Source organism: Tympanuchus pallidicinctus, unplaced genomic scaffold (genome assembly GCF_026119805.1).
Source record: "Tympanuchus pallidicinctus isolate F22 unplaced genomic scaffold, pur_lepc_1.0 scaffold27, whole genome shotgun sequence".
Taxonomy (NCBI): domain Eukaryota; kingdom Metazoa; phylum Chordata; class Aves; order Galliformes; family Phasianidae; genus Tympanuchus; species Tympanuchus pallidicinctus.
Window position 1 is genome coordinate 2,700,155 of NW_026294744.1, and position 24,916 is coordinate 2,725,070.

The 24,916-nt window shown below is 40.2% G+C and overlaps 1 protein-coding gene across 8 annotated transcripts in view; it reads left to right on the top strand.

Annotated features, from left to right (window-relative positions):
* The window catches only part of DUSP16 (dual specificity phosphatase 16), a 71,573-nt gene that overhangs the window by 42,085 nt on the left and 4,572 nt on the right, over nucleotides 1–24,916 (top strand). For all 8 annotated transcript variants that reach the window (XM_052690460.1, XM_052690455.1, XM_052690456.1 and 5 more), the window contains 3 exons: nucleotides 14,823–14,986; nucleotides 21,228–21,387; nucleotides 22,064–22,187. In XM_052690460.1, the coding sequence (XP_052546420.1) occupies nucleotides 14,823–14,986; nucleotides 21,228–21,387; nucleotides 22,064–22,187 (448 nt within the window). The remainder of the gene's footprint in view (nucleotides 1–14,822; nucleotides 14,987–21,227; nucleotides 21,388–22,063; nucleotides 22,188–24,916) is intronic.

The following is a 24,916-nucleotide window of genomic DNA, read 5'->3' on the forward strand; positions in this document are numbered from 1 at the left end:
CATCACCCCATAAAAAAGTTGCATTGACTGGCAATAGAAATTCAAGAGGTGAATTGTCTACTAACCTCTGCTACAGTTCTGCTTTTGAAAACTATAAGCAATTAAATGATTTAATGGATTTTGCTTTCATAAGACCTCTCTGATAAGTTTTTACAGAGCACAAAGCTGCTGTGATAAGCAGAAAGGCATTAATTATTAATTTTGCATTCAGCAATGAATGCTGCTGACAAACAGTGATCAATGAAGTTACAAATGCATGAGTATGAAAAGAAAAAGCAAATAGAATGAGTTCAGTGAGACTGGACAAAATTCCTGAAAACAAAATAGCGAGAGATTAGGCAGAGACTGTTGCAAGTGGTGTTTGAGTTGAAACCCCAAATCACTGTTTCCCTATGATCTGTCTCCCTCACTAACAGCTTGTATACAAAGTGGTAGACTTGCACAGAGGACGCAGAGAAGGAAACAAGTGAAAGAGCTTTTTACAGTTCTGTTTATGCTGGCATTTTTCTTAAAAATATTTGAAATCATAACTTGATGTGAAGGACTCCTAATGCAGTAATGTCAGTATCTCCAGGGTATGTTTACCACAGTATTTTCTCTACTTACCTAAAGCAAAGCTAAATGAAAAAGAAAGCACAGTGCTTGCTTTCTCACTAGAAAGACTATGTCTTGTGGCAGAGGAGGAGGAAATCTGAAGGATATACTTTTATAGGTATATTTCCATCTCTCGAAGCAAGCAGGGTTGAAAAGCTGAGCTTTCCTCCCCACTTCTGCAACCCCACATCCAGGCAGGAGGGTGCCTTGTGTGAACTAAAAGATGATGTGAGTTAGTTGCAGTTTCTTCGACTGGTACATTTCTAGCACCCTAGCACTTATTAATGTTTGGAATTGGAGTTTGTAATAATCTTTGGTTGTGGCTCAAGTTCTGAGCAAGTCTTTGGAACATTCCTTGAAGAGATCCCCAAATGGTGGTCATTAACATATTCAAGTTATCTGCACGTTGGAGTAATAGGGAGCACAAGCAGTTAAATATCTCGCTGACCTTCAAGGGAAGAAGGAACATCAGGTTTCCTTGTACTCTGTTGATGCCATTAGAAGCAAGTCTAATGAAAAAGGCAGAAGTCTTGCAGAGCTGATGCGGTATTCCCTCTATGAATATAGAAAAATTAGTACTCTTGGCTACAGCTGCTCCTCTGCTAACGTTCTCCCAACCCTTGTTTACTTAAAATGAAGCTTTGAGTGTTCACTTAGTGCCATGATTGTTTTAAGCACTTGAAAAATGGGAGTAGGGTCTATTACTTTCATATGTGTATTTTTTTGCTATCTTATGAGAGAGCAAAGTTTGACTAGCATGAAGCTCTCATAATATTTCTCAAATCCAAGAATAACTTGTTAACTTGGCTTTTGTTTGGGATATCTCTGGATGTTTGTGAAACTTAATTGACTGCAATCATGACTGGGATTTTTTTTAAAAAAAGCAGAAGGGTCAACTGTGAGAGTCTGTTCCCCATGCTTTGCTGTTAGTGTGACTCTCCTGCTGCTACGTGCCACCTGGGTGGGAGGATGGAGCTGACTCCGTTCTCGTACCCCTAGCCTTGTTTGCTTAACCTGCCTATTAACCTTCTCTTACCAAAGGCAGAAACCCTTGGGGCAAAGAACTCCCTTCACTACTGTGCTTGTAAAATACTTAGCACAACAGAGCCACTTTCTAAACACTGCCGTAATAATAATAAGTTTTCTGAAGGTGAAACTTGAGTCTACTGAACAAAGTGCAGGCAACTGATGAGAGGGAACTGGAAGGGAAGCATGGAGGAGGAGTACAGTCCATTGGGATTGCTGTGCTGCTGGTAGAGCTCTGCAGCCCCAGCCTGTGTAATGGAAAACGGAGCAGCCCTGCCAGCTGAGCTGGAATGCAGGAATTGCGATGGTCTGCAGAGCTCTGCAGCTCGTCTAAACAGCGTGGAAACACTGGAGATTCCTAAAACTCTGAGTCAGAGAGCTTAGATCTTTTACTCATTATGGCAGGGGAAAAATCCGTAGTGCGGCTTGTAGGTAAATATTTTAATGTGCAATGGGAATGTGACTGTGAATGTGTTAAGTTATGACATTAATCAGATCACAGGCTTTTACATGTGAGTGTTTTATTCCTTTTTCTGTTTTTGCTACAGTTCTGTTTACATTTGATTTCTGCGTCATTTTTGTAACGTTATACACATTATGTTCCTGGCACTGATCAGTGTGAACAGAATCAACTTCCAAATTTCTATGGGGGTAGGAGTCAGGAAGAAGGCAGCTGGACATGAATGTACTTTATTGCCTACCTTTGTATGCAGAGGTTTGGAAAGATTTACTTAAAGTTGATCTAAATATTATGTTGTAGAGGTAATTGCAAATTTTGTGATATTACTAATTTATTTATTAGTATATCACTGTATAAAATTTATAATTACTGCCTGTAATGAAGTAGATTCTGGATTAAAAGAAGGCAGTGGAAACTTCTGCCAAATAAGAAGGCTTTAAAATCTCTTTTTTGTAACTCTCCTAGTTCATGCATGTTATCTTTGGTTTTTAACTCGTCACTTGGGTTTTAGACCTTTTCCATTCCCTGCTACTTTACTACTTCAAAATAACAGTTTGACAATGTTAACACTGATGAACTGGCAGACAGATCTTGTGGGAACAGTAGGGAGGTGGCTTCTAGTCTGCTTTTAAGAGTTCACTGAAGAAATCCAGTGTCTCTCTTTGGTGTATTTTGAACTGTCAGAACCCAAAAGGGAATGAAAAAGAAGTGCCTAATTTGGCATTTATGAGTAATGTCAACATTTTCTCTGTTACAGTGTTAGTGTGCAGTGTCCTTATGCTTTTCCTGCAGGCTCTGTGACCTATAGAAACAGACGTGTTTTTTTCATCTCTACGTCAGGAGCAAGAGACGAGATCTGTCTGTGCCACAGGGACATCTGGACCTACTTGTATAGAACATGTAGTATAGAACATTTTGTAGGCTCTTCTTGGCACAAAGTTTTACTCATACCAAGCGCACAGGCACTGCCATGTTGTCTGTCTGTCTGCTTTCACCAACAAAAGATGTTTTAAGCTTGTTGGTCAGCTTCAATAAGGCTTGACAAAAGGAGTAATTAAATGGGAAAAATAATGGAAGTTCTTGTAAGCCTTATGGGAATGAGCAAGGCTGCAGTGGACAGCCTCAAATTAGTGTCTTCCCCTGGAAAGTAACTTCAGTCAAGCTGCACTGGATTTCCACCAGGAAAAAGCAGCAGTACCATGTGAGTTCCAGTGACACAAGAGGAGTCTTGGTGCTCCAACTGTGATAGCCAGATGATGATCCACCACAGAACAGCTCTGCAGTCTCCCCAGTTGCCTGATTGGAAAACCTATTCAATCAGTAGAAAGTGGAACTCTGCTTGTCTACCTGGCCATTAGTCAGTCTTCATTAGTTTGAGAAGGTGGCCAGGAGTCTTATTTCAGTTATCAGCTGCTCCTTGAGCTGAATCTCTTCTCCCCTCATTGTTGGCTTTGCTGCTAGGCTATGGGTGTGAGAGGCCGTGGTATGGGCTCTGTCAAGCTTTGGCTGACAAACACTCAAAAACCCAGTGACAGCTAACAGGAACATCTCCTTTTATCATGCTTCCCTTTCACTGCTGAGCTGTGGGTAGGTCAGCTGTTGTACTTTAACATCCAGCCTTAAACTGCCTTATCTCTGCTGTATGGTCAGGTCTCTATTCTGGCTGTGTTTTGTCAATGTGCACTTACCTGATTACTAAGAGAAACTATTCTTGGTGATTAAAACTTCAGGGGAAGACTCTGAAAGCATTTTCAGAATGGTAAGGACTGTGACATGACTAGTGGTTGAAATAGTAATTATGAAGGCAGGATGGAAGGATTATCTTCTGATTGATTTTTCTGTTACATAGAAATAGTGTGTAGGTTGAGGCATAGGATGACTGTGTGAGAGAACTGTGAATATATCTGTGATATATTCCACATGTATGCAAAGGAAAGAATATGTGTGGATGGGGGAGATGAATATTACTGCAGAAGCATTTGCTGCTAATTACACGGGGCCAACAGCCTGATTACTGTAATATGTTGTGTAAGTACCAGTGGGCTGTTTGAGGTGATCTTTGAAAGATAGTGGGAGGACAGTATGCATTCTTCTCTCTTTCTAGCAACCTGTGGAAAATTAAGTATTTAGTTTAGTAAAGGGGGCAGTGGGCTGACGGATGAGGGGAGATGTTGTGCAGGGTAGATGCAGTGGCTGATCTGCACAATAGCAGATGAAATTTCATTGGACCAGCCACAGTGTCATAAAGCCAACTTGTGTTAGTGTGAGGATGGGATGTGTGTTGATGGGAATGATGAAAATGCTTGAATTTCAAAAACTGAATTTTAGTATATACAGTCAAAGAATAATAGAATTGCTCAGGTTGGAAAGACCTTCAAGATCATCAAGTCCAACCACAACTGAACCATACTACCCTAACTCTAACAGTCCTCCGCTGGATCATGTCCCTGAGCACCACATCCAAATGGTTTTTAAACACATCCAGGGATGGTGATTCAACCACCTCCCTAGGGAGTTTATTCCAGTGCTTAACAACCTTTTCTGTAAAGAAGTTTTTCCTGATATCCAACCTAAACCTCCTCTGGTGCAACTTCAGGCTATTTCCCTTTGTCACCAGTGAAAAGAGACCAATCCTGCTCTCACTGTAAGCACTTTTCAAATATTGAAGAGAGCAATAAGGTTGCCCCTCAGCCTCCTTTTGCCCAGACTAAACAGCCCCAGTTCCTTTAGTCACTCCTCATAGGGCATATTCTCCAAGCCCTTCACAAGCTTTGTTGCCCTTCTTTGTAAGGTGCCCTTCTCCAGCACCTCCATGTCCTTTCTGTACTGAGGTGCCCAAAACTGAACACAGTAGTCGAGGAGAGGCCTCACCAGTGCCAAGTACAGGGACAGGATGACTTCCCTTCTCCAGCTCACCACACCATTCCTGTTACAAGCCAGGATGACGCTGGCCTTCTTGGCCACCTGGACACACTGCTGGCTCATATTCACCAAGATCCTTTCCACCAGGCAGCTTTCCAGCCACTCCTCCCCAAGCCTGTAGGGTTGCCTGGGATTGTTGTGATCAAAATACAGGACCTGACGCTTGGCTCTATTGAAACTCATACATTTGGCCTTGGCCTATTGATGCAGTCTATCCAGATCCCTCTCTAGTGCCTTTCTCCCCACTGGTAGATCAATACTCCCTCCCAGCTTGGTGTCATCTGCAAAATTACTGAGGGCGCACTCAATCCCCTCAATAATCAAGATCATTAAATAAATAAAATAAACAGAAGCAGTTCCAGTACTGCTGGAACTGTACTGAGCCATGGGGGGCACCACTCCTGGCTGGCATTTCAGCTCACTTCTGCCCCTTCCCACGTGCTAAATCTTTCACAAGTACTTGGATTTCTCCAAATCTTTAAGCAAATCTTTAAGCAAAGAAAAAAGCTTTTATGTTTTTATTATTATTATTGTTACTTAGTTTCAGAATCTCTTGTTGAATGTTTCCTGAAGCAATTAAATTTCGATAGGTGAAGCCACACTTAGACCAAGAAATGGAACCAGTGTGAAGGAAGCATGAAAATGAGAATGGGGAAAAAGCAGCTTAACATGTAATAAACCAAGGAAGCATTTTCCCCCGTGTGTCACGTCCTGTTATATTTTCATTTATCTTGAATAGTTTCATTGAGTACTGCATAAAACCATGAAATACTATTTGCAAATCACAACTCTGTATTAAAAGTGTTTAAAAGAAAAAAAAGGAGTGGAGGGTTAACTAGTCTTTCACTTGCAAACCATCTCTACTGGTTTTCATATCTACTATCTTTGCAACTGCAGTGTGGCAATTGGCAGCTTTGTGGAGTAGTGTTTATCATCTGTTTCCATTTAATATAAAACAGATGAACTGATATAAATGCTTGTGATTATTTTTCCTTATTCATTTAGAGTTCTTCTCTAACGGTAGTTAAACTAAACAGTTCTGAGTACTGGGTGGGTTCCATTCCCTTAATGGAAGGTAGTTGTTCCCAAATCAACACAAGTTCTCTGGCCATCATGTGCTGCCACCTGGTCCTGTTGTCTTTTCCCCTGCTTTTCCTTCTGCTAGTGATGCTAGTTAGATTTATTTATACAAGGATTTACGCGATGAATATATAAGAAAGAGTAACCTACATTGTTGAAGTCTACTGAAATCTTTTCATCTCTTCTGGTTTTGTTCCTGTTTTGTTTCCTGACCTGTCTGAGAAGGGAGCCAAAGCTTCTGATAGTGAGATTCCTTTAACAATCATATGATGATGAAAATTGTAACACATGTATAAGGTTAGGAAATTGCAGTGCCTTTAATCAGAGGAAGTCTCTAGTCAGCAATTTGCAGAATCATAGCAACAGTGTCATGGAGTAGGATGCCAGGTCTTGCCAAATTTCTGTTAATAGATATGAAATCTTGTAACCAAGAAATGTGTGCTTTGCATCAAAGAGGTGCTGTGCTGTCTGTCACAAAGGTTTAGGTTGCAAAACCACTAACAGCTCTTGGCACTTCAGTGTGCTATCATAGGATCTTGTACTTGAATCGCAGCCTTGAGAGGGGAACAGAAAAAGTCCATACTAGGATAAGTAGGGTGCAGCATTCTGTTAAATGTGCTGTGACCACAGAATGCTCATTGAAAACTGACATCACTTTGCTGCTCTGTTAGCTTTAGCAAGCTACACAAGCAAGAGCTGGGTACAGCTTCGGGTAGTTACAGAACTTTGCAATCTTCTGATGGATTATCTAAAATCAGAGCAAAACTAAATGAGTTTACTTTTGACTCAGAGACATAGAGGACAAGCAGCTGAATGTCCCAGTGCATTTATCACTGCTACCTTGGTATCTCTTGCTTCATGTTGGAAAATATTTCAGATGATAAAGCCTGAAAGTCACTTCTGTCTGTTACTTAAACTTGCTCCCATATTGATGGAAGTCATCATTCCTGAAGGTTTTTCTCTGAGACTTGGGTAGAGCCTATTGCACAAGCTAGACAGACTTAAGATTCCACTCACTATTTGCTACCAGCTGGAGAATATGAGGACTTACACATTTGCAGTCCTGACAGAAGCAAAAGCCTATTTAAAAGTGAAGGAGATGCTCTGTGCTGCTAATCTTGCTTGGTCATCTAGGTTTTCTGGATATAATGTAACTGTTGCATTAGTGATAATGGAAAAATCTTCCATTTAATTCATTGATAGCAGATGGGTTTGCTGAAGTAGGAGAGTTGAAAAATGTCAGAAGTTTTGTTAAGAGAATTTTTTTTTTTTTTAAGCAAGCACATTTTCTAGATATATGTATAATACAGTGCTGCTCCATTTCCCCCTCCTTCACAAATAAAGAAGTGGTTGAATAAGAATGTAGAATTGTTTCAGCTCATCTTTACCATCAAGAATGCAAAAAGCCTTGTGATTTCAAAAGCTATTTAGGACAGACTATTTCAGAGTTATTCATTGGTCATCTATTTCCAGTCCTTTTATATGCTCAGCAACTGTGCTGATTGTTAAAATCAGAGAGAACAGCCTGCCAGCTGCTGTGAGCAAGGAGGGGATGCTGTTCTGGTTGAGGCACTGCAAAGTGAATGAGATTTACTAGGTCTTGTTCAGGAGATTAGGGCTGGGGCTGAGTTACATTTATCAAAGATTTCAGTGAAACTTTGTCAAACCAACTGTTTGTGGTGTTTTTTTCTCTTTTCCCCCACGCTTTCAGCATGCTTTTGTGATCGATTTACCATTTGCAGAGGCTGCAGTAGTGGTAGAGAGAGGGTGTTGATCAGAAAATAGCTCTGGGAAAAAAAAGAACATTTTCTCTTACTAAACAAACAGCTGCCAATAGCCCTATTCCAAATCAGGTCGTTAATGAGGCTTGAAGATAAAAATTTACCTTGATACAAAAATCATCCTCAACTTATGAAATCTGAAGCTAAATCAATCTTGTCTTTCTTTTAAGACAAGATTGGATTGGATTACTACTATTCTACATTCCTATCTTTACAGTAAGTCCATTTTCCAAATGCTTATTCACTTATTCACTTATTTATTTATTTATTTATTTAACTATGTGCTTCATTTATAGCAGAAGCGTAAAGGTTGTCTGTGTGATTAAGGTACTCCTCTCATAAGAGGTTCCCTCATGTGGACTCTGTGTTTTCTTCTGCTTTCAGGGTTAATGGGGTTCCTAATTTTTTTTTTTTTTAACGAAGTGTGAAATTAGATTTTTCTACATGTATATAAGTGCCTTTAAAAAAAAGAAATCGTAACTATATGAGAGCTGATCTGAAAGAAATGCCTCCTACTTTTTTATGTTGACCCCACGGCATCAGAGGCAGATGTTAGTGGTATGGCAGTAGAGGTTGAACCTTCCTGTCAATATTCTTCTACATTTTATTGCTGTGTGACAAATGGCAGCAGAGGGGCTGTCTGACAAAATAGTGGCTGACATGGAAGTAAGTATGAAACAAAAGTGTGTTGTTGAATTCCTCCAGGTGGAAAAAATGGCACCCACTGACATCATCAATGCTTGCTGAATGTTTATGGATACCAAACTGTGCATGTGAGCACAGTGAGGCAGTGGGTGGTGCATTTCAGCAACCGCTGACACAGATTTTTACAAGCATAGCATGCAGGCTGTTGTTCATCACTGGTAAAAATGCATAATTACTGGTGGTGACTGTGTCGATATATAGTGTTTTGTAGCTGAGAATCTGCTCTATTAGATAGTGTTGTGCTCTTTATAGCTGTTGTAGTTGCCATGGACATAAGTAGGAGAGCAAGTTAAATATAAATATATATACATTTGTATTGTTTATGTATTTGTGTATGTCTATTATATGTATATATGTACATGCATACACACACTGTATATATATTTTGTAAGTTGATGCAAGCAAATGGAGATGTCAGCAGCTCTTCAAAATGTAAGTTAAGTCTCACTACGACATGAAAACTCAGTAAATACTACTTATTCCAGATCCATGCTATGTTACAGTGGAAACAATCAGTGGTTAATTAGGATGCATACTGGAGTAACATGTTACTGAGAAAGTGTGTGTAGAAAGAATGTTTTTTTAGGGATCAGTGTCACTGATTAAGCATTGGTGCATCTAATCTTGAATCACTTTGAGCTTGCAGTCTCTGTTTTTAACATATTACTGTATTGCCCAGCTTTTTAATGTAATTATTTATTTATTAATTTATTTATTCAGTATCCATGCAGAAGTGAGACGAACCTGTAGATATTTGGGAAAATTCCTAAAACAAGCTGTTACAGTTGGAAAGATTAGTGCAGTGGAAAGGTGATACAAGAGCGAAATGGCAAAAGGGACGAAAGGGAAAGAATGCTGACCGATCTCCAAAGAGCTAGGCTCACAAGGAAAACTCCACAAGGAAGGGATCTTCAACCAGAGATCCTTTCCTAGTGGCAGTCAGCCCTTAAATGGGGTTTAATGAGGTCTAAGACCCCTTCTGGTCACACAGGTGAATTGCCTTCGCCTGTACTCCCAGGGCTGAGTTGGTCCTTTCCCCAAGTGCTCAATCGGTGTTTCAGGCCATGACTCAACAGCTCCCATACACAAGCAAAAATCACAACTTTGCCCATGTTGTCTTTACCAAGAAAGTACAAATGTACAATCTCTTACTTGCGCGGCTTCTTTATAAGCAACAAGAGTAACTTAATTTTGGAAAAGCTCAAAAAAGCAGCCAACAACTTTCCCAGGAGTTAAATAAAGAGGAAATGAAATCAAAGATTGATTTTTTTCTTTTCCCTTGCTTTATTTCTTTCCTTTCTTCAAAGGATTCAACCCAAGCCCTTCTAGGAGTTGCTGGGCTCTGCCACCGTATCTTCCTTAAAATTTATCTAGAAGACACGTAGTGGCTAAAAAATTCAAGGATTGCTTCCTGCAGCAGAGGGAAATTATTATGCTATACACAGAAGAATTTGCAAGTTTTGGAAACTTTTTGTCATGTGATTGATACATTAAACAAGCAGTGTCCGTGCTCCTGAACAGAAAGGTTGTAAAATAAGGAGGAGGCCTACTAACAAGAATTAAAAATGTCGGAGCCGAACTTTTACAGTGTCCTTAGCATATTTGTTTCAGTTTATGGTGATGGTTTGTGGTAGGCAGTGCCTTGGGCTGGTATCCTCCAGTGCACCCAGCCCATGCCGAAGTCCAACCTTATCTCACGTTGCCTGATCCATTTCCCAACTGGGAGTTTCTCCTTCCCACCTGGCACTGGATTGTGAAACTTCCCTGTAAGCCCATTTAAGTCATTAACCTGGCAGAAACTACTTCAGCAAGAAATAAACACACAACGTTAAAAATGATAGGGTGGAGAAAGGATATACATGTATATTTTTTAACAGGCTAATGTTTATAACATCAGATCACAGAAGTACTGTTTGTGGATTACAGCCAGGAATGGAAGATGGTACAGCTGTTGCATTCACTTACTGGCCTTTGAAACTTCATATTGCTGTACTTGGACCTGTGCTTTTGAGCTTTCTTTTATCTAACTAGGTCCTGGACCTGTCATTTTCTTTGCTCCGTAGAGTGTGGGGCTCTCTCTTTTCTGGCATGAAAAAACAGCTCACAGTTCAGCTCCTAAAATGCAGCATTGGTCATCCTTGGGACTTCAGAATCACAGAATCACTAAGGTTGGAAAAGACCTACAAGGTCATCCATTCCAACTGTCTATCTATCACCAATAGTTGTCACTAAACCATGTCCTTCAACACAGTGTCTTAACAACTTTGCAGAACACCTTCCCTGAGGTGCAGCCTTATGGTATGCTGGTGGTTGCCTGTGCACAGAGGTGTTTGCTCCACACATGAGGTTCATCTAAGGAACATACTGAGCAAGAAGAAAAAAATAATTTCTGTACTTATTTTGTCCCTATTCCTTCTTAAATCTGTTACTGCCTTGGCAACAGTTGGTCTCTCTAATTAAAAAAAAACTCCCTCTGCTGTAAATGCTGGTCTCTCCCAAGTCTTTTCAGTTCTGTGAAACTTCCTGTTTGCTTTTTAAAATAAGTAAATACTTCTATTACTGTTTTTAGCAGGATTTCCAGTCTCCCTTCATGTGACCCAGGTAGATCCTGCGTATTCCGAAATGCCTGCTGCTTTACCAAAGCTGTTCACGGTGGTTGACTTGAATAGGATTTAAATGACTTAAAACGTGCAGTAGTTAAATCAGAATTTGTAAAATGATTGTAGGTTCAATAATTATACAGTAAATGTACTGTTTTTGCTTTTCTTCTTCCTAACAGATTGTACAGTAAAAAGGAATCTATATGATTATGACATGCAGATAGATTTTAAAAAGATAAAAAGAAAACTTTGTATAGTTAATTACAGCTATTTTGTCTTAGGATGATCCCAAAGATGAGCATTGTCCTAGTTGTCTAAAACCGCTTATCTAACAGTGTAGGCAAGTGATTTTTTTCAGTCAGGAGACTGGAATTGCTGCTCAAAAAGCTTTTGTTCTGAAAACTGCTTACTGGTTTCTTTGTTTAACAGATAAAATGGGCTGTTACACACATGCCTATTACATTGTTTTTTTCCTACATTTACTAAAGACAGAATTTAAAATCCAAAGAATAGAAAAAAAATCAGGCAATGGTAATGCAAGCCTCGACAGAACAGTGCATTATCTTATTGCTGAATCATTGTAATTCATGTCTTTAAACTGTAATAATACAGAACACAGCATTTGCTGGATTTAGCACATTAATACTTCACTTCCTTGATGATAAAAGTGTGTCTTGTTCTACACTTAATTACTCTTCCTTCACTTAGAATTCCACTTGTCTCTATGCTTTTAATCAGAGAAAGTAGCTAGGAACTTTGACTTGCATTTGTGCCTCATCCTTACCGATCGGCTATTACATGGTGAAAACTGACAAAAAAAGCCTGTAACTGCTGAGCTGAAACAGCTGCCTGCAGTTCTTTAGATTAAATTATGTATAGGAATGATCTGAACTTTACGTTCAGCTGGTTTGTAAAAAGCCAGCCACATTTTTGAGAGAAAATGTTTAGTCAAAGCCTAGGTTGGTTGCTGGAAGTCTCATTCTGGTTTTGTTCTTCAGCTGTGAGTAGGGCTGGTTGAAGCCCAGTTGGTAACACAGATGAATAATATAGTTTTTGCCATGGAAAGGAAACAGGGGCCTGGCAAAACTAGAAAGAGAAGCAGAACTTGAGCTGTGTGTTATATATTTATATGTATTTCAGCTGTGTGTTATATATTTGTGTCTGCAGTAGGCTCAGCCTTGCTTTTTAGAGTCATAGAACCATAGAACATGCTGAGCTGGAAGGGACCAAGAAGGATCGCTGACTCCAACTCCTGGCTCCACACATGAGCACCCAAAATTCAAACCCTATGCCTGAGAGCACTGTCCAAATGCTTCTTGAACTCCCTTAGCTTGGGGCAGTGACCACTGCCCTAGGGAGCCTGTTCCACGGCCTGACCACCTTCTGGAGAAGAACCTTTTCCTAATCCAAAACCAGGCCCTACCTGACGCAGCCATTCCATTAGGACCTGTCATTGTCACAGAATCTTTTGAGTTGGAAGAGACCTTTCAGGATGATCTAGTCCAACTCCCCTGCAATGAACAGGAACTTCTACAGCTGCATCAGGTGCTTGGAGCCTTGTCCAGCCTGACCTTTACTGTCTCCAAGGATGGGGCTTCCACCGCTTCTCTGGGAAACCTGTTCCAGTGCCTCCACACCTTTATTCTAAGACACTTCTTTTTTATATCCAGTCTAAATCTCCCTTCTTTCAGTTTGAAAGTGTATTCCCTTGTCCTATTACCACAGACCCTGCTAAAGAGTCTGTCCCCTTCTTTCTTGTAGCCTCTCCTTTAGATACTAAAAGGCCACTATCGGGTCTCCCTGGAGCCTTCTCTTCTCCAGGCTGAACAGCCCCAGCTCTTTCAGCCTTCTCACAGGAGAGGTGTTCCATCCTTGGATCATTTTTATGGCCCTCCTCTGGATGTGCTTTAACAAGTCCATGTCTCTCCTGTACTAAGGACTCCAAATCTGGATGCAGTACTCCAGGTGAGGTCTCACTAGCACAGAGTAGAGGAGTAGGATCCCCTCCATCAACCTGCAGACTACACTTCTTTTGATGTAGCCTGGGATATGGTTGGTGTTCTGAGCTGCAAGGGCTGGCTCATGTCCAGCTTTCATTCCACCAGAACCCCCAAGTCCTTTTCAGCAGGGCTGTGCTCCATCCCTACATCCCCCAGCTTGTACTGATAGTGGGAGTTGCTGTGATCAAGGTACAAGACCTTGTGCTTGGCTTTGTTGAACCTCATGAGGTCCTCCAGGATCCACTCCTTGAGCAGTTTAAGTCTCTGAATGCCATCTTGTTCCTTGGGTATGTCAACTGCACCACACAGCTTAGAATCATCTGCAAACTTGCTGAGGATACACTCAATCCCACTGTTGTTGTCATTGATGAAGATGTTAAAGAGCACTGGTCCCAGTACTGACCTCTGAGGGATAACGCTTGTCACTCATCTCCACTTGGACACTGAGCCATTGACACCACTCTCTAGGTAAAATTTTGAAACCAGTTCCTCATCCTTTGAACAGTCCACCTATTCAGTTTGGAGAGAATGATTTTACTGGGATTGTGTTGAAAGCCTTACTAAAGTGGCTTATCCCTTGTCCACTGACACAGTTATGCCATCATAGAAAGCAACAAGGTTGGTCAGGCAGGACCTGCCCTTGTTGAAGCCATGCTGGTTATCTCATTACATCTCTCTCTCTTTTGTATGCCTTAGCATAGCTACCAGGAGGATTACAGAGAAGAGATCCTCATGAGGAAGCTGCAGGCTGCTGTGAGGTCTCCCCTTAGTCTCCTCTTTTCTAAGTTGAACATGTTTCGCACCAATGGTGCCATTCTGCCACCTGAAAGCCATTGTCATCACAGGGTTTAAATGTGTTATCGGTCATTCCACTGTAGTTTTCCTGAGTGGTGAGAAATGATAATGAAAACGTCATGGAGTTGTTGTATGGATAGGGCCTAATACCTTAACTAGTGCAAATGAAGAACCATCTAGCAGTCAGAAGAATGCAGAGACTTTTGTTTTGCCAGGGAAGTCCATCTTCCCCTGTAGTCTCCTCCTGTTCAACTCCCACTCATGAGACAGAGAAGCCTTGGCTTGGTTTGGTTTTTAAGCATGAAGTTCCTTGCAGTGTGTTGGATATATTAATTTTTAATCAGCATAGAAAATAATTGTGCAGAATTCTAAAAGCAAATGTTAATTCTACATGTTGGTGCTTTTACCAATAGAGTAAACACAATTTCTCCTATGTGTAGTCTAGTTATAGACATAATAAAAGAGAAAAAGTTCTTCAGAAAACAGTTTGCTGGGGCAGAAAGGCGAAAGTGTGTGTGCTTCTTGTGTTGCAGGTGTTGTGGGGTTTTGTTTTCTTTTAAAACTCTCAGTTCTACAAACCTTTTCAAGAGGGAAGAAGCATCAAAAAGTCTGATAATGAAGAGAGAAATAAATAAACTTTTTAATCAGTGTTGGAATACAAAGCCAAGCCTTGCATTCTAATGAATGGTTGTGCACACTCATGGTACCTATGGACAAGGTTTGCATACAGCTGTACAAGTTCCTCTGTGAAGGCTGCTGGCCCTTTGTGCCTCTCAATCTCATACAAAAACTACTGCTTTTTGAGAATTGGTATGGGCACTGATGCATGTAAATAATATACATACTTTGCCTCTCATAGGTGGATTTGCTGAATTCTCCAGCTGTTTCCCTGGTCTCTGTGAAGGAAAATCCACGCTTGTCCCTACTTGCATTTCTCAACCCTGTCTACCAGTCTCTAACATTGGTCCAACCAGGATTCTGCCTCATCTCTATCTGGGGTGTCAGCGGGATGTCCTCAACAAGGTGAGCATTCTGCATGCTATACTGATGAGTATATAATCTCTGTGTCTATCCGTGCCTCTGTCATACTGTATCATTGCAGCTGTAGAACATCTGAAGTAGATCTAGGTGATAGGAGTAAAGAACCTGCTGGGTAAAGAACTGGCTGGATGGTGGGCCCAAAGAGAGTTGGTGAATAGAGGTAAATCTAGCTGGTGACTGGTCACAAGCGGTGTTACCCAGAGGTCAGTGTGGGGACCTGTCCTGTTTAATATCTTTATTGATTACCAGTGAGGACATGGGGTGCACACTCAGTAAGTTTGCAGATGACACCAAGTTGGGGGGAAGTATCAATCTACCTGGGGGTAGGAAGGCCCTACAGAGGGATCTGGGCAGACTGAATAGCTGGGCTGAGGCCACTGGGATGAAGTTCAACAAGACCAAGTGCTGGGTCCTGTACTTTGGCCACAACAACCCCAGGCAACTCTGCAGGCTTGGGCAGAGCAGCTGGAAGACTGTGTAGAGGAAATGGACCTGGAGTTATTGATCAATGCTGAACTGAACATGAGCCAGCAGTGTGTCCAGGTGGCCAAGAAGGCCAATGGCATCATGGCTTGTATCAGAAATAGTGTTGCCAGAAGGAGCACAGAAGTGATCATCTCTGTACTCAGCACCGGTGAGGCTTCACCTTGAGTACTATGTTCAGTTTTGGGGCCCTCACTGCAAGAAAGACATTGAGGCCCTGGAGTGTGTTCAGAGAAGGGCGATGAAGCTGGTGAGGGGTCTGCATCACAAGTGTTATGAGGGGCTGCTGAGGGCCTCTTCTCTCAAACAACTAGAGATAGGACTAGAGGGAATTGCCTCAAGTTGTTCCAGGGGAGATTCTGGTTGGACATTGGGAAATACTTCTCTGAAAGAGTGGACAGCTACTGGAGTGGGCTGTCCAGAGAGGTGGTAGAGTCACTGACCCTGGAGGTGTTCAAGAAACATTTAGATGTTGTACTGAGGGACTTTGTTTAGAAGGAAATATTGATGACAGGTGGATGGCTGGACTGGATAATCTTGTAGGTCTTTTCTAACCTTGGTGATTCTGTGATTCTGTAGCCTTCCATGGCTTGCACACAGCAATCTTGATGAGAACAAATATTATTCTGTCCACCTAATTACACCACATGCCATCTAATTGATTTCCTCTCTCTCCTTCCTCTTGGAGAAGTTGATGTCATACCTTCCTCAGTAACCTGCCAACCAACAGCAAGCTATTAAATCTGCCATTACAGTAGGTCAGGTAGTTTATTGTTTATAGCACCAACTAGTTTGTTTTGGCATATGTTGGATATTTATACAACTGTATTAGTAGCTATGATGTCACAAAATAAAGATTGTCTGTTTTTCAGTATTTTCTTTAAGTGTTTACATATGTGCCTTTTATCCATGTATAAAGCTAAAGATTGGAACTACCATAATAGTGCTATAAATTGATCATTTTCTTAAGATCCAATTGATAAAAGGATATAAAACTATTAGAATCTGCCCAAAGAAGGACTACAAAAATGCTGTAGAGTCTGGAGGGGAAGACATGAGGAACAGCTGAAGTCCCTTGATTTATTCAGGCCAGAGAAAAAGAGACTGAGGGAAGACCTCATCACAGCCTACAACTTCCTCATGAGGGGACCAGAGGGGCAGACGCTGATGTCTTTCTGGTGATCAGCGGTAGAACCAGAGGGAAAGGGATGAAGTTGTAACAAGGGAAGTTCAGGTTGGATATCAGAAAAAAGTTCTTCACTGAGAAGGTTGTCAGGCACTGGAATAGGTTTCCCAGGACAGTGACCATGGGCACAAGCTTCAAGAGTTCAAGAAATGTTTGGACAGTGCTCTCAGACACATGGTCTGATTTTTGGTTGGTCCTGCGTGGAGCTAGGAATTGGACTCAGTGATCCTTGTAAGTCCCTTCCAACTTGGGACATTCCATCAGTCAATTATATACTTTATCATATTCTCATGGATTTCTTCTACTTTTCAGTCCATCCCAGTCCTGCTTTTAAAAGGCTATTTTGGGATATTCCACAATTTATAATGGGGTTTTTAACTAACAGGGAATCATTTAGAAGATATGTGTACTTTTAAGGAACATACAAAAAAAAAAAAAAAAAGAATACAAAGGACCATCAGCAGTCTTTGTATATATCTCATCCTTTAAGATCTTCAGCAACTTTGATGCCAGACAGCAAGTCAGCAGTTCAGACCTGATTCACTTAAGATGGACGTCAAAACGACTTATTTTTCTTACTATTTTTCTTACTTCAAAAATGGTTTGTCATCCTCAGATAAAAGACAACAGGTAAACTTAAACCAAGTAAATTAAAAAATAAATAAATTCTGCTTTAAGTGGTAGCAAATCAGATGCTTTGATGTTGTTTGTTTCAATACATGAGTGTAAGTGCTATCCTAGGTCTGGGAGAGAGAAGGACCCTTATTTTCCAATGTGGCCAGGGACATGCCACAGCATTTGGGGGAATGACTGGAACTCTTGTGCTGTGGCTCTTGAGTGAATAATCCCCAGAGATGAAAGAGGATGTTCCCTTTACTTGCAGCACACTGATTCCTGTAAGTAGATGTTATGCATCAGCATGGTACATGGGCCTCCTCAGGAAAGCAATCCAAGTGGTAGTGGTGGTCAGGAATTTCCTTGTAGAACTAGAGTGGTCAAAAACCACAACTGCCACTGGTAAGCCCTGAGTGTAGCAGAGCACTCTACAAGAGAGTAGACACTTGGCGGTGTCTCCCATGCCCATCAGTTTACAGTCTTGATATTATATCAGCATTTGTCCATCACAGCTGCAGTTGTATATACTTTAGAATTAACGTAGGACCCATGGGAGCTGGACAGATTTGTACTTCTTCACCTCGTAAGTTTCTTATCTGATTTTAGGACAAATATACATTTTATGATTTCATATTTGCTTGTACAATTTTCATACATGATAAAAGTAACAGGCAGTTCTTTATTCTGAGCATGTTACTTGTTGTACTGAAATGGACCTTCGTAACTCAAATGGAGTCTTGGTACTTCATCTCATGCAGTCAGTTTTGGTGACTGTGAGTGGAAAGACTTATGTGGCTCCTGACTTAAATATTGGTACAGCTGTGGGAACAAATGAACCTACCTCTCAGAATGCATTTGGTATTGTCCCATCTATTGGTAACTCCAAATTTCCTGATTTTAATCAGTTTCTTGAGATCCAACTCAAAGACAGTGATAGCTTGAGATCACGACTGTAGAAATGCCAAGGGCAGAAAGATGCTTCATGTGGCTTGTAATTTCTGCTGCTCTTCCTTCCACACTTTGCTTTGTGGGTAGCCTGGATGCTACACAAGGCTTTTAGGAAGAGCAAGCATTCTCGATACACAGAATGCTCAGAACTACCAATACACGACATATAAAGCTGGGAAGTGAAGCACATTCAAAAGGAGAGAGTGAAAAACTAAAAACAGTCATCAGTAGCAGAGGTCTGTCTCCATTATGACAGTCAAGAAGATGGTAAGTGGTTAAGTTCATGTGCTCGAGTTTCACGACCTAACTGCTTTCGTCAGTTCCTGGGGACGGTAAGAAGTCAGCATTGTGTGAAGATGATAATAGTGACTTTAATTCAAGTTCAGATTTTTAAAAATACTTTTCTAGAAAATTCAAGCAAGATTCCCAGCACTGTAAAATATGGTTGTTCGCACTGACTGTACTTTTGCCTTCAGATGCTACCTGTGAGGGCCCATTATCTCACTGCTGACCAGACATACTGATTTCCCTAAAATCTAAATGTCTAAAATACTTGCAAAAACCCTCCATTTGCAATTCAGTTGAGCACAGTAATTGAAAGATGTGAATTTTCAGCATGGTTTGTCAAGATGAGGTAAACTTTTCAGATCTTTTAGAGGATAATCTCTGAGTGCATGAGGGGGGGAAATTTGTCTTGAACAAATTGTCCTGTAACGTGACCTTTTAGAACACTGATGCTGTTTGCCACTACTACCTCTACTGATAATGATTTATGTATGAAAAACAAGCAAATGCAAATGTTTGGGTTGTGTCCTTGAGGACAGTTAATGATTGCTTCAGAGAATAATTAGGAGATTACTTATATTTTTGCTGAAGAAATTTATTTTTAAATGCTTAATTCTGAAAATGTCTGTACCATTCTCTGCAGTGACAAAGCACTAAGAACCTCATGGAGTTTCTGAACTAGCTTTCCAATGTGTTGTTTAATAATCTGGTGATCAATGGTGTTGCTTTTTTTTTATGGTCTACGATATATTGTTGACTATTGATATCAGATGGCATTGCAAGAGGCTACTCTGCTCATCTTTGTTGATGTTCAGATTTGAGAAAATAAGACAAACTCAAATCTATGTGTGAGTGACAGTATCTTTCCTGAAAATTAGGATAACAGAAAAAAAGCTGTGTTGGGAATGGGCCTGAACAAGTTTTCTGCTTACATCACAAATTTTGTACCAGCATTTGAGCTGTAAGGTTCTGCTTTGCTCCTTACATAACTATCATGTTGTTGTTTTTTTTCTTCCAGACCTGGATTTTATTTCCTGGAACAAACTAACAGTGTAGGGTGTCATTAATTCTAAGATTAAACAAATCATAAAATGTAAATAAGCTGACAAATGAGCATTTATCTTCTTTTCACAAAGCTGTTAGTACTAGGATTTCTGGATTTTCCTTCCATCATAATGTACTTCTTCCTCTTGGGTGCCTTACAATGAAGACACTGTTATGGTTATTGTATTACAGTGTGCTGCATAAGGATTTACTGATACTTTAGAACAGAAGGAGCGTAACTTCTTTCTTCAGACTTGGTCTCAAAGATGAGTACTTTCTGGGTGTCTTTTTGGCTCAGTACTTTCAGACTTAGTGTCTGCAGCCTTTTAATTCCTATTTGAGTAATCAAATTCCAAATTCATCAGCTTTCCAGCGCTTCTCACTGCAAATTTAATTTATGCTTGCCAATATATATGTGTGCCTGTGTTCAGCCCTTCTACATATACACCACAACATACACACAGTGTACCTGTGTAGTAAACATTACAGTTTGTTTAACCTGATTTGAACAAGATAGATACTTCAGACATACTGCCACGTCCCTGTTTCTCCTCTTCTATTGCTCCTTGTTTGGCATAATTGTACTTTTTAATATAACTGCTGTAAAAGCTAAAGAATTACAATTAGAATTCTGGTGTTTTGTTTTTGTTTTTGTTTTTTTTCTCTTATTTTTTTGTGTTTGGTTTAAATCAAAATCTGGCAAAAGATTTCCCCTTACAAGTATCTGTACAGCTACTGTCACTGCTTACCACATCATACCTGTAACAGAATGGTGGTTTGATAATGAATACATTAACTTGCTTACTTTTCTGTGGCAAGGTCCTTGCTTAAAGGAGATTGGGTGGACGTTTTGTGGAGTGACCTAGCAGTTGTTTCTAGTACTCAGGCACCAAAGTGCCTGCTGCATCAAAGGCTGCTTTGTGACACAATTCTAAATACAAAGAACATAGCAAGATGCAACATTTGTTTGTTTATTTTGCAACCATGAAAATCATTTTACTTAAAAGGCCCAGCTGATTGCATGCTTTGAGTCCTTTCTTGTTCCTGTGACAATTCTGGAGGACTAAAGACTGAAAACTGAAATAGGGGCAATCTCAGACCATAAAACTGCAGTTAGTGCTGCACAGAAGCAGCCTACTTCAAGGTCTTGGTTTTGAATGAATTTCACACCTTGCCTTTGAAATAAAGAAGCCTTAGGTACTTGAAGAGGTGACTGCAGGAAGCATCAGTTTCATTTCACATTTCTTATTATCTGTGATGGGATAATCTCATCTGGGATAAGTGATCCTCAACATATGTATTCAGGTCAGCAAACTGCACATGGGAAATGTTTGATTATGTTGTCATCGTGCAGGGTGAGAATTTAAACCAAAGTAGCAAAAAAACCAAACTGATTCTCTTGGAAGTGATGCTTCCTAGGAACAGATGGTATTCTGCCATTGTTTCTGTTATTAATTTTGTTCTTCTAAAATTTGCAGTTCCTAGGCTACTTGAACATTCCGGACGTCTCATTAAAAGCTGTCTGAATAGTCAAAGGCTTAACAGTGATCTTTTTCAAAAAACAGTGCCCCTTCTTGTTATGTACATTTGAGTTCATGATTTCCTCGTACTGCTCCAAAGGTATTTTTTGACTGATCTGCTTTTAATCTTTCTCTTTCATAGGAGATGATCCAGCAGAATGATATTGGATATGTACTAAATGCCAGTAATACTTGTCCAAAGCCCGATTTCATTCCAGAATCCCATTTTTTGAGAGTGCCTGTGAATGACAGCTTTTGTGAGAAGATTTTGCCTTGGTTGGATAAATCGGTTGATTTTATAGGTGAGAAGAAACTTTATATTGGCTCTCTAAAACACTTTCTGGATTACTCTGTGTGTCTGCCTCCAATTTTGGCTGGAGAAGACCAGAATTCTTTCTGGGTGGTATGAAAATACCCTAAGGATCTGCATATACGATCACCATCACTTCATAAGCACAGAACCAAAGTAACCAAAGAAGGGAGATTCTGCCACTGCGTGTTCCAGCACTTACAGAACAAAGACACTTTTTAAGAGCACAGCTTTGCTTTCTGGCAACCTGCTAGATGCGTGATAGATGCCTGCAGAGAGTGAATTACAAAATTAGACATACAGATCCTGTCTTTGAGCAGTAAGCTAACAGATAAACTGGCCAAGTCGTTTCTAATCTTACATACAAGCAAAAAGCAAGTGTTTGTGATGGAACAGTCAGCTTTTCCAGAAATCTAGATGGGGGTTGTTTATGTGCATGTTAAAGTAAATGCAGCACGCTGTAACTGCAGTGCATTTCCTCTGTGTAGTCATGTGTTTTTTCTATACCGAATGCAGCGATTGAGAAAATAAATAATTGTTGTTCAAAGCTTCCATGAAATCTGTAATTGGCAGCCATTTTTGGAAGTTCTGCACAATTTCAAAATAACATTGCTTTCCTTGCAAAGTTTTCATCATAATATAATGCTGCTGATTTCTTTGGTATGCAGAAAAAGCAAAAGCATCAAATGGCCGTGTGTTAGTGCACTGCTTAGCTGGAATATCTCGTTCTGCCACAATCGCTATTGCATACATCATGAAGAGAATGGATATGTCCTTAGATGAAGCTTACAGGTAAGGAGAAAGTTTCCCTTCATGCTAATTCTTGTGTCTGGCAGCCTGTTTTTGAAGCGGTAAAAGGTTGAACGACCAAGTGCAGAAGCAGGCATGTTACCTTATGATGTAGCTCATTGGCCTGTAGGCATTCTTGCTTTAAATGTAGGCTTCCACCATAAACAAATGAGTGGTTGTGTGCAGACATTGTGCACCGAATGTTCATTCAAAGTGCTGATGTTGGCCTTTGCTCTGAGTAGGCAAATAAATGAAATTTAAACCGCATATGTACCTATCTATACACAGATATATCATACAGAACACTGTCTTGCAAGCTGAAGAGAGAATGAAATGGAGAAAGAATGAGAACTGAGGATATTTATAATCCCGTTTGTGACAAATGCTAGGCTGGATTTATTTACTTCAGTTTGGCACTTGCCAATGCTCTCAAAGAAGTGCCTGCAAGTAAAATGCATATGAATTAAGAAGCAACTTTGTTGCTATTAATTTCCAACAAAAACTCTTGGACAAAGTATTTTCAGGTATAAGCACTATGTGGGATTAGGGAATTCTTGAGGGAACCCCCTTACACACTTTTTCCACCTTCAAATCACAGTATTTCTGTACTTGTATTGTGAACACTACATTCCACATGACTTGACTGCAGTTTACCACAGCTTCTTTGTTTCAGCTGACAAACTTCTTTTTGTTTCTGCATAGCACAGGAAATGCTGCCTTCCTTCTTGACAGACCTTGCAGGCTAATTGGCAGAGCTGACGCACCTCCATTACATGCGTCACACAGAAGCAGTTTGAATAATTGTGCTGGAGCAGCTTGAGAGGAGCACCTTCCAAATCACTGTTGTGTTTGCTAGCACTATCTCTAAAAACAGAGATGGGAACAGAAAGATGAACAGTTTTCATGGGACACGTTCTTTTAAGTTGCTTCTGGCATGTAAGAAATGCCATCTCTTCCATGTAAGAGGTGCCAGAGCTGCAGATGTCCCCCATAGCATTTAACAATCTGCAGAAAGATTTCTGCCACTGCTTACTGACTGTTTGGTTAGTTAGGTATGATGAAGTAGGTTTGGCTTGTTAAGAAGCAGAGGTGAAACTTCAGAGGGACACAGCGAGAGACTGTAGATGCACTGCTGGATGCAGACGGTTACTGTGCAAGGCATGAGCTTGATTCCCTGAGCAGCTGGTCTGATCCCAGACTGCAGGTCTGGAGGTGAGAGCTGTACAGTACTGAACGCTTCTTAAAGGCACACCTCAGTGAGCTTTCACTGAACAAGAAGTGCTTCTTTGTTCTTTCCATGACACATCCTTGACCTTTTTTTTTCTTTGCACTGTAAATGCTGAACAACTACTGTGAAACTTTGACTTTATTTTAATGTATTTCCTTTGATATGATTTAGTGAGAAAGGTCTGCAGCACATTTCACTTATTGGTTTGGAATCTTTAGCTAGCAAAGCTTAAAAGGAAAGTACTTTTTCTGGTTTAATGAAAGGTATTAGATAAAATGTTTGTCTGGAACTTCTAAAAACATACAAGGTGACGCTAAATGTTACTTGAAATGAAAGACCTGAGGAAAGACACTATTTTCATCTTTTGTTTGCTTTGTAGAGTGGACTATGCAAGGGAAACAAACATCACCATTTAAATATTTTGCATATTTTTCAATAAGAAAAAGCGTGCGTTTTGAAATGACAAGTTTTACAAAGCCTTGTAACTTGGCAGAAGGGATCAAGGAGACTTTCTTGATGCCTTTTTCAAGTTAGAAAAAGCTAGTTTTAAAGTTAAAACTGTCTTATATTTTGGAGTGGGAGGAGAGAAAAGTTGAGGGAATGGGGTTGCTCTTCATAGTGGAAATTTCCACCATCACTTTGTGCAATCTGCTCTTGCAGGTCATAACATCAGCTTGACTATTCGCTCCTATTCAGATGATTAGCAAAAAATAACAGTGCCTGCTGTGTTCAAAAAACTTGGTGTCCTTGAAGTTGTTGCAACGTCAAAAAAAAACACAAACCCCTTCTTTTTTGTATTGTTGTGTGCTTGCATTTATGCCCCCATGTATGTATACGCATGAGTACACCTTAGAATTTTTCTCATGCCATTTTTAAAAACTGCACACTCACTTTTTGCATGTGTCACCAGAGAGATTTGCTGCCTTTAATAATATTTAATTTCTTCGTTATGTGTGTGATTGCAGTAGGTTTAGCTATTCAAGCTCTCTTCTTCTGTCATCTGCTACCTTCACCGCTCAGCAATGGGAAGGGAAAAAAAAAAAAAGAGGGATTTGGACAGCCTCCTCTTTTACAGTCAGTAAAAATACAAACTTTTTTAGCTGCACTACAAATCAGGCAAAGTCTCCTGCCATATTTAATTCTGAATTACACAATGTGACTTCAATACTGAAGTTTTTCATTCATTTGCAGTCCTGATTCAGGAACATGTTTTGAAGTTATATCTTGCAGGTTGTTCATATTCAAAATGCATGACTGCATAAGTATGAGAGTTAGGCTGTTTCCTTCAGGACTGGAGAATACTTATTACGTGGATTCAGTGACGCTGTTACTCTTTACTGTCGAACACAGGCTGAATGATTTTTTAATGCTGCATTTGCTCATTTTCCTTTTTGATGATCATATCAGTGGTCAATATCAGAGTATGGCAGAAGTGACTGGCATTTGCTGTGCAAGGTCAGCATTCATGAGAGTAATCTCTTGACAAAGGTAAAACGGGACAGGA